We start from the raw sequence: 10,361 nt of genomic DNA on the forward strand, positions 1-10,361 counted from the left end.
AACCGGTGGTTCTCGAGCCTAATGGCCCATAGGGAAGGAGCCTATCTCCTGTTTCCGTAGCGTGAGGCGGCTTAATGTACAAGTTAGTACACCCCCTGGACATGACGCTGGTATGTCGCAGGGTCTTACCCCCTGGGGGGGGGGGTCCATGCCACGGTCCATGCCACCCCCCCAAGGCAGCAAACCTAGGGGAAACACTGTTATTCTCATGCTAAAATCGACTGTAAATCCAGATTTTAAAGTTGATATTCTTCCCCGTGGAGCATGCCCCCATAACCTGTGCCCCACCCAAAAATGTTTGCACCAGCCGCCACTACAGTTCTTGTAGATTCTTGTAACGAGACAATGGCACATATGTATTATAATCACTCCCGGCTCCAATTTGCATGCAAAAAAAAAAGTGCCGGAAATTTAGCAAAGATGCTATATCTGAATATTTCTGAGAGACGAATGAGATAATCCAATGGAATTTGAGTTCCATGATATGGAATGCGTTTTCAGACTTCTTGATTCAAAGTCTGGATGGAATATTCTCTGTTTTCTCACAATTCTCTGTTTTCTAACAATAACAATCACGCTGTAGATTAAAACAATGTTGATATTGTTGGGATATACTGATACTGAACAGGTGATGTGATATGACATCATTGCTTGATTGTTGATGCTTCATTACATACTTCCAGCTAACTTACATCTTGTATAGGTTTTACACAAGGGCCTGTAGATGAGAAATGCTGATGTCGTTTTTTGTGTGTGATGGGATTGTAGTGATGGGATTACTCAATGCTGAACTCTCTCTCTCTGTCTCTCTCTCTGTCTCTCTGATGAGGTTAAAGTGCAGCTCAGTGTTTTTAAAGGGAGTGCTCTATCAGACTTACAACACAGCAGTGGCAAGACTACAACAGGGAAGAACAGAAGACTAAACCATTACAAGAAAATACTATGATCAAAATTGCTAAGGTAAACATAAATACAATTATTCAATAAATAATTTGAAATTCTGTGACAGATAGATAGCAATGTCACTTGATGTTATGCACATGCTGGGTGAAAAGATAAAGGGTTGTTGATAACAATGAATGATCATTTTTAGTTTCTGTTTTAATTTGAGTGTGATTCATCCTTTTTTGTCTGAAATAAGAAATGTAGTTTTGGCAGTGCTGAGAGAATGTGTTTCTATACTATACTATATAAGGGTTATGATAATGATTCCTACAGAACTGTGGTAAACAGATACTGTCAAATGAGTCCAGAAATCTTACAGTCAGAATCTCAATCAGAATCAGAAACAGATTTATTGCCAAGTATTTACAAGAAGAGTGGAATATGACATGATAATAGTGCAGTGTGACTGTGATGTCAGTAGGGGTCAAGCTAGCAGTCAGGGTCAGTGAGGGTCAGTAGGTGTCAGTGAGGGTCAGTAGGGGTCAGTAGGGGTCAGTGGGGGTCAGTAGGGGTCAGTGAGGGTCAGTGGGGGTCAGTGGGGGTCAGTAGGGGTCAGTGAGGGTCAGTGGGGGTCAGTGAGGGTCAGTGAGGGTCAGTGAGGGTCAGTGGGGGTCAGTGGGGGTCAGTAGGGGTCAGTGAGGGTCAGTGAGGGTCAGTTGGGGTCAGTGGGGGTCAGTGAGGGTCAGTAGGGGTCAGTGAGGGTCAGTGAGGGTCAGTGGGGGTCAGTAGGGGTCAGTGAGGGTCAGTGGGGGTCAGTAGGGGTCAGTGGGGGTCAGTGGGGGTCAGTGGGGGTCAGTGAGGGTCAGTAGGGGTCAGTGAGGGTCAGTAGGGGTCAGTGAGGGTCAGTGGGGGTCAGTGGGGGTCAGTGAGGGTCAGTGGGGGTCAGTGAGGGTCAGTAGGGGTCAGTGGGGGTCAGTGAGGGTCAGTAGGGGTCAGTGGGGGTCAGTAGGGGTCAGTGGAGGTCAGTGAGGGTCAGTGAGGGTCAGTAGGGGTCAGTGAGGGTCAGTGGGGGTCAGTGAGGGTCAGTGGGGGTCAGTAGGGGTCAGTAGGGGTCAGTGAGGGTCAGTAGGGGTCAGTAGGGGTCAGTAGGGGTCAGTGAGGGTCAGTGGGGGTCCCGGGCCTCGTTAATGAGGCCAACTCTAGTCGGGAAGAAATTGTTTTTGTGTGGTGAGGTTTTGGTCACGATGGACCGCAGCCTCTGTGCCTACCTCCTCAGTAATGTTTTGTCTCAATCCAGGAGGAACTCCAGACAGCTCTGAAACCCTTACAGGAGAAGCTGGAGGTCTTCAACAAAGTTAAACAAACCTGTGATGAAACATCAGAGCACATTAAGGTACTGTGTACGTCAGGCAACGTGTTGTCTTCAGTGATGTGGTCTTCTCTTGTTCTGCTCAGTATTGGATTCTGTTGACATCTAACTGATAGTCATGCATCTGCAACTCAAAATCATAAAGAGAGCTGCATACATTTCACCTGAACTTTGAATAATAATAATGAAGTTAAAGTAAAACTAGTTAACGTACTATGGTAGTAAAACTACAATGATCATAAGATATGTTCCTCTTGCTGTCTCCAGAGCCAGGCCCAGCACACAGAGAGACAGATTAAGGAGGGGTTTGAGAAACTTCACCAGTTTCTACGAGAGGAAGAGGAGGCCAGGATAGCTGCACTGAGGGAGGAAGAGGAGCAGAAGAGTCAGATGATGAAGGAGAAGACTGAGGCACTGAGCAGACAGATATCATCACTTTTAGACACAATCACAGCCTTAGAGAAGGAGCTGAAAGCTGAAGACATCTCCTTCCTACAGGTAAGGATGTCTTCTCTCAGACAGTAATTGTAAATGTATTCAAAGACTGATTGATGACATCACTAGCATTGATGACACTTCTCCTCTGTTCCTCTCCAGAACTTCAAGGCCAGTAAGGAAAGGTAAGTGATCTGTCTCTGGTCTCTCTTCTCTGGGGTTCTGAACCCAAGCCCACAGCAGCACTGACTCCTGAATGTTCTTCCAGAGCCCAGTTCACACTGCCAGACCCAGAGAAGGTTTCAGGAGGGCTGATAGACGTGGCCAAACACCTGGGCAACCTGCAGTTCAGAGTCTGGGAGAAGATGCAGGGGATTGTCAAGCACGGTGAGTACTGACCAGAATTGGATTAAGAATATCTATTAAATAGACTGAATATGTTCATAGAAATACAACATTAACAAATGTTTAGCAAGCCCCAACTTTCTCTGCACAGTAACAAATGAGATGGACAAGAATATAAAAAGTGCCAAGGTTTATTAACAATACATGAGCCCCATAGTGCTTTTACTCTGGGCTGGCAGGTAATGCTAGAGAGACTTCTGACTGGATGTGACAAGAGAAATGATGCTACTAGTTCACCACCGTATAGGTGCAACACAATTCACAGCACACAACTCCAAACTGTTTCACACTGTTGGTCACGCGTGATATCCACACAAAACACACGAGTGATTAGATGCCAAGTAGAGTATGTTAACATAACAGAGTAGTGTACGTACACACACACACACACACACACACACACACACACACACACACACGTGTCAAGATTTGTCTATCTCCAGCCATCCAGCTCCAGGGTTGCCAGATGGGCGGGGTTAGCGCCGAAAGGGCTACTTTTGATCACACTGGGCCGGAAAAAAAAGCATTTGGACGGGTTGGGCTGGATATATAGCATTTAGGTTGTTCTGGATAAATAGCATTTAGGTTGTTCTGGATAAATAGCATTTAGGTTGTTCTGGATAAATAGCATTTAGGTTGTGTTAGGTCTGTAGTTTACGACAGTGCCGTATTACGTTATGTGTTACACACGTTTGTTGAATAAATGGAGTACCAGCTCCGATTAGAAGCTCTGCGTTCAGGCTCCGTTATTGAACATAACAGGTTGTTCTGGATAAATAGCATTTAGGCGGTATCAAAATGTCAGGGCCTGAAAGTCACAAAATGTGTGAAGTTAAAACACACACCCTAGGTAGCTACACACAATGTGCAGGATTATTATTATTTTACAAACATCATTGGCAACAGACATACAGTTTATGGGGAGGAGATAGGCACCTGCCCAATAGTAATTAGCTGCTTTCTGACAATATAGGTTTTGGGCTGGTTTTTGGTGGATTTAGCGGTTTTTAGACTGTGGTTATGCTGGAAATAGTCAATCCCATCTGGCAACCCTGTCCAGCTCTCCTAATAACTCGCCCTGGTTTACTCTGGGGAAGTGGTGATATATGTATAATATGTATCATAAATAATACAGCGCATAATGTGTAGAATGCATCTGTGTTTGTTTTGAAGCTCCTGTGATTCTGGACCCCAACACTGCAGGCCGCTGGCTCCATCTGTCTGATGATCTGACCAGTGTGAGACAGAGAGGGTCATGGCAGCAGCTGCCTGACAACCCAGAACGGTTCATGAAGCATCCAACTGTTGTGGGCTCTAAGGGGTTCATCTCAGGAGAGCACAGCTGGGAGGTGGAGGTGGGGGACCATCCTGACTGGATCATGGGTGTGGTTAAAGAGTCCATTGACAGAAAGGGGGTGGTACTTGCATCACCAGAGTATGGATGCTGGGCTATAGATCTGACGGATGGTAAGTATACAGATGGAGTGGGTAACACCATCACTCTGAAGAGGAGACCCCAGAGGATCAGAGTACAGCTGGACTACAACAAGGGGGAGGTGTCCTTCTACGACCCTGAAGACAAGACACTCATCCTCACTTATAAAGACACCTTCACTGAGAGACTGTTCCCCTTCTTCTCTATTGGAGGAGATGGTGATGCTAAACACCCTGATCTACAGATCTGCCAATCAGAGGTGATCCTGGCCGTGATGTCATCCCAGTGAGGAGGGGGGGGTGGGGGGTGGGGTGGCCACCCGTCTTTCCCACCCGATCCAAAGTCAATAACAGGCTCGATACATAGTTAATCATTTACATAAGGCTTCATTACATTTAGATACATAGTTCATCATTTACATAAGGCTTCATTACATTTGCTGATATAAATGCTGACTCACTGGTAATTATAGAGAGTTGATGACAAGTGTGGTAATAAATCCACGACACTATCATTTTCAATAATTGAATGATTTATATTCATGATTGTATCTTAAGAATGTTGAGTTCTTAAACAAACAAAAAAAGTTGTTATTGTTTATTCTGTATTTTCTTTCTTTTTTCTTTTGTTACTAAATGTGTCTCAGGGGCATGGAAGTGAGTCTTATGGTATTAGAATCATACATATAAAATATTAAGAATGTCAAATTATTAAGATTTGTTTTTTATCATAAGCTGTAGTAGTTATAATTGCTGTGTTGACATTATACTTACTTGCTTACTTTGCTCAGAGTATGAATCCTAATCCAACAGGCAGAATGTGATTCCTCTATGACTAGTGCTCTGCATTGGGAAGATCTCCTCATATGTAAATTGTGGGACATTTAATAAAAGCTCTTTTGCTGATCCCAGATCTGCTGTCGGTCAGTGTTTAGTGGTTACCAAACGCGATGGTAGCAAACGCGTCTGTTTAGATTCAGAACGATATTCTCTGGTATTTGGTTTGAGGGGTACCAACATTCAAATAAGCATATCTTCTTCAACTATTTAGATGTCAATGTATGACACCTCATTTGAAAGTTTACAATCTGCACTTCCATAATCTGTCAAAAAGAAAGAAGCCCTTGCCTTACGTGGGGACCTTTTCACCAGACCCTGTCACATTGAGCTCAGGTTGGCTGTGATTATCTCTTGTTAACTGGTTGAGGTTATGTAAGCAGTGAAATCAGAGTGATCAAGTAGAAACACCACTTATCAGGACATTATGATTCACACCTCACAATCAAGGTCAGTGTAAAATGCTTTAATGATGATATGAAACAAACTTGAATCAGAGAGACCTCTCCCCTCACTAAAAACATTCCCCTGACATGTTCAACTGAACATTCAAAGTGCACTCAGCATTACATCCTGGTGGATGAATACTGTCATGCTTTTCAAAACACCGTATGCACTGTAATACCTCGTCAGATGGGACATTTGTCAGTAAAGTATTTTAGGAGAAGTGTCAGAGTTGCAATATTATTATTTATTTCTTTTTCATCACAAGTGTGTTTAATGTAGAGTAGACGATGTATGGCAGTGCTGAAGGTTGTATAGACCTGTGGGGAGCGTGCAGAGTCTGGCCTGTAGGGGGAGCTACAGGACTGTGGTGGAGTGTGGCTGATGTGGGTTAGCACCAGCCGGTGTCCAATCATCACACCACAGTCCTATAGCTCCCTCTACAGGCCAGACGCTGCATGCTCCCCACAAGAACATCCCTTGTGTTACACTCCACAGTTAACCTTCCTCTTCTGTTGACGGTCAAATCTGACCGAATGACTTTGTTTGTCATCATAAATATTGTGTTTTTCATCCCATTGCCTCAAGACCTTATGTTATCCTCCACCCTAGGCCCCTGAGCATATACACTTGATTGCATTGAATTGCATTGCATTTTGGGGGATTTATTGAACCGTGTCACACCTATGATGTTTCCGGTCAGAATTGACCGCCATAGGAAATGAATGGGTAATAAAAATTAAAATATCAATAAATCAATACATCCCATACAACAATGGAACGGGAAGAATCTCAGCTACAACACTAACTAAATAATTTCCATCTCCAGTACACACAGCCTACATGGCAGGCATTTTTATAATATACAGTAATGTACAGTAAACATTATCTTTGAACTTGCTGCAAAATTATAATATGAAATTTACCCCTGGTGTCATTCTGTCTGCCACCCCTTGATTCTACTTGCTTTGACTGTTCAAATGAGATGTCAACCATCAAAATTGGATAAGGGGTTCCAGAGATATCACTGTGCAAAACACACCGGTCAATTTTGACCGAAAGTAGCACAGTTGGAAAATGAAACAAACAGAAGAGGAAGGTTAAATGCTGAGGAAAAGTCTGACATGATGGACATTTCTACAGTCATTCAACAGAGAGTCTTTACAGTCTGACATCAATGGCTTCATCTGTGAGAAAACACATCTCAGAATGTCACCAAGGTGTTGGGAGTCATTTCCAGTGAGCACTTGATGCCTTTGGAGTGGGAAGAAGCTTTTTGTGGAGGAAGCAAGACAAGTCAGCTCTGTTTCACTGCATGTGTTCCCTTTGAACAGGCCACTTTGACCTGTGCATGTTTTGAAGTGTACATGTTTAAGTGTGCATGTTTTGATGTGTGCGTGTTTTAAAATGTGCATGTTTTAAAGTGTGCATGTTTTGAAGTGTGCATGTTTTAAGTGTACATGTTTTAAAGTGTGCATGTTTTGGAGGGTGCATGTTTAAGTGTACATGTTTTAAAGTGTGCATGTTTTAAAGTGTGCATGTTTTAAGTGTACATGTTTAAAAGTGTGCATGTTTTGGAGGGTGCATGTTTAAGTGTGCATGTTTTAAAGTGTGCATGTTTTGAAGTGTGCATGTTTTAAGTGTACATGTTTTAAAGTGTGCATGTTTTGAAGTGTGCATGTTTAAGTGTACATGTTTTAAAGTGTGCATGTTTTGAAGTGTGCATGTTTTGAAGTGTGCATGTTTTGAAGTGTGCATGTTTAAGTGTACATGTTTTAAAGTGTGCATGTTTTAAAGTGTGCATGATTTAAAGTGTGCATGTTTTAAAGTGTGCATGTTTTAAGTGTACATGTTTTAAAGTGTGCATGTTTTGGAGGGTGCATGTTTAAGTGTACATGTTTTAAAGTGTGCATGTTTTAAAGTGTGCATGTTTTAAGTGTACATGTTTTAAAGTGTGCATGTTTTGGAGGGTGCATGTTTAAGTGTGCATGTTTTAAAGTGTGCATGTTTTGAAGTGTGCATGTTTTAAGTGTACATGTTTTAAAGTGTGCATGTTTTGAAGTGTGCATGTTTAAGTGTACATGTTTTAAAGTGTGCATGTTTTGGAGGGTGCATGTTTAAGTGTACATGTTTTAAAGTGTGCATGTTTTAAAGTGTGCATGTTTTAAAGTGTGCATGTTTTGAAGTGTGCTAAACTAAACATCATCCTCACCATTCATCTTCCATCATGCATTGCGTAGTTGCTTCCAGTCATGGTCACGTTCGTAAATTCGCTCTGAGAGCGGCGGAGCGTCCACGTGACTGCCTCTTGTCCAATCAGATGACTCGGTTCCTTTATGACGTTGAACCCAGTGTGCGCTCCGGCGAATTTACGAACACGGCCAGAGAGAGAGAAAGAGAGACCAGTGTATTGTGGGTTAGTAGTCGACTTGAGCTCCAACAGATTTCCACATGCCTCCCTTATTAGTGAAGGAAATGCAACAATGAGTCATGTCTTCACGTAGGGGTCAGCGTCATGGTAAACCATAGGAAGTCTTCACGTAGGGGTCAGCGTCATGGTAAACCATAGGAAGTCTTCACGTAGGGGTCAGCGTCATGGTAAACCATAGGAAGTCTTCATGGGGAGGGTCAGCGTCATGGTAAACCATAGGAAGTCTTCATGGGGAGGGTACTGTTCCTTTAACAAGGTCCTCTTCCTCCTCCTTGGTCACTGGAGCTGGCATCTCTTGCAGTCGTTGTCAGGGCTGGTGGTGTTAGATGAGTTAGGACTGTCCTCCGTCACTGGGAGGCAGAGAAGACAGAGGGGGGGACAGGCAGAGAGAGAGAGAGAGGGGGGGGGGCAGAGAGAGAGTTGTAACATCCTATCATATTCCTTGTTGTAACATCCTATCATATTCCTTGTTGTAACATCCTATCATATTCCTTGTTGTAACATCCTATCATATTCCTTGTTGTAACATCCTATCATATTCCTTGTTGTAACATAGGGGAAGATAATAATTGGGATCCTTAGAGGCTGCAGGTTGTGTTCTTGTTCTGCTCAGTATTGGATGCTGTGCACATCAGAATGGTGACTCATGTATCTGTAACTCAAGATTCTATGTGTAGAGCATACATTTCCTCTACAGTATTAATTGTGGTAATGGGTAAAATCACAGAGGGTAATGTAGGATGTTAGTGCACAAACAATAACAAACAATGGTGATATCATCATGCCCTTGCTGTCTCCAGAGCCAGGCCCACAGAGAGACAGATTAAGGAGGGGTTTGAGGAACTTCACCAGTTTCTACGAGAGGAAGAGGAGGCCAGGATAGCTGCACTGAGGGAGGAAGAGGAGCAGAAGAGTCAGATGATGAAGGAGAAGACTGAGGCACTGAGCAGACAGATATCATCACTTTCAGACACAACCACAGCCTTAGAGAAGGAGCTGAAAGCTGAAGACATCTCCTTCCTGCAGGTAAGGATGCCTTCTCTCAGACAGTAATTGTAAATGTTTTCAAAGACTGATTGATGACATCATGAGCATTGATGACAATTCTCCTCTGTTCCTCTCCAGAACTTCAAGGCCACTAAGGAAAGGTAAGTGATCTGTCTCTGGTCTCTCTTCTCTGGGGTTCTGAACCCAAGCCCACAGCAGCACTGACTCCTGAATGTTCTTCCAGAGCCCAGTTCACACTGCCAGACCCAGAGAAGGTTTCAGGAGCGCTGATAGACGTGGCCAAACACCTGGGCAACCTGCAGTTCAGAGTCTGGGAGAAGATGCAGGGGATTGTCAAGCATGGTTAGTGTAGTGTAGTGTAGTACTGACGAGAATTGGATTAAGAATATCTAATAGATTATATGAATATGTTCATAGACAGTGTTTTGACCAACCAGGTGCCAAAGTAATTGTTCTGTTTTTACATAGTCTGAAACTACAGATTGTAAGCTTTCAAATGATGTGTCATACATTGAAATTGGAAGAAAACAGAAGACGACATGCGTATTTGAATGTACCCCTGAAATCACATTCCTGAGAAAAAGCCTTTTAAAGATCTGAGTTTTTCACACGTCTGCACAGCCAGGTAATGGGCGGTAACCAGTGGCGGCTGGTGCTAAAAATGTTGGGTGGGGCACAGGTTATGGGGGCATGCTCCACGGGGAAGAATATCAACTTTAAAATCTGGATTTACAGTCGATTTTAGCATGAGAATAGCTCTACCCCCCTGTACAGACCTCGCCATCCCCTCTACCCACCTCTACAGACCTCTTCATCCCCTCTACCCCCCTGTACAGACCTCTCCATCCCCTCTACCCTCCTCTACAGACCTCTTCATCCCCTCTACCCACCTCTACAGACCTCTCCATCCCCTCTACCCCCTGTACAGACCTCTTCATCCCCTCTACCCTCCTCTACAGACCTCTTCATCCCCTCTACCCCCCTGTACAGACCTCTTCATCCCCTCTACCCACCTCTACAGACCTCTTCATCCCCTCTACCCACCTCTACAGACCTCTCCATCCCCTCTACCCCCTGTACAGACCTCTTCATCCCCTCTACCCCCCTGTACAG

The 10,361-nt window shown here is 43.8% G+C and overlaps 1 protein-coding gene across 1 annotated transcript in view; it reads left to right on the forward strand.

Moving 5' to 3' along the window:
- The window catches only part of LOC308150829 (E3 ubiquitin-protein ligase TRIM35-like), a gene marked incomplete at both ends in the record, with an annotated part of 100,206 nt that overhangs the window by 86,685 nt on the left and 3,160 nt on the right, over positions 1-10,361 (forward strand). Inside the window, 8 exons of the mRNA XM_080523620.1 lie at positions 2,183-2,278; positions 2,522-2,752; positions 2,852-2,874; positions 2,958-3,076; positions 4,268-4,814; positions 5,176-5,185; positions 9,366-9,388; positions 9,472-9,590. Of these exons, the coding sequence (XP_080379746.1) occupies positions 2,183-2,278; positions 2,522-2,752; positions 2,852-2,874; positions 2,958-3,076; positions 4,268-4,814; positions 5,176-5,185; positions 9,366-9,388; positions 9,472-9,590 (1,168 nt within the window). The remainder of the gene's footprint in view (positions 1-2,182; positions 2,279-2,521; positions 2,753-2,851; positions 2,875-2,957; positions 3,077-4,267; positions 4,815-5,175; positions 5,186-9,365; positions 9,389-9,471; positions 9,591-10,361) is intronic.

Source organism: Nansenia antarctica (assembly GCF_963989245.1).
Source record: "Nansenia antarctica genome assembly, chromosome: 2".
NCBI classification, from domain to species: Eukaryota; Metazoa; Chordata; class Actinopteri; order Argentiniformes; family Microstomatidae; genus Nansenia; species Nansenia antarctica.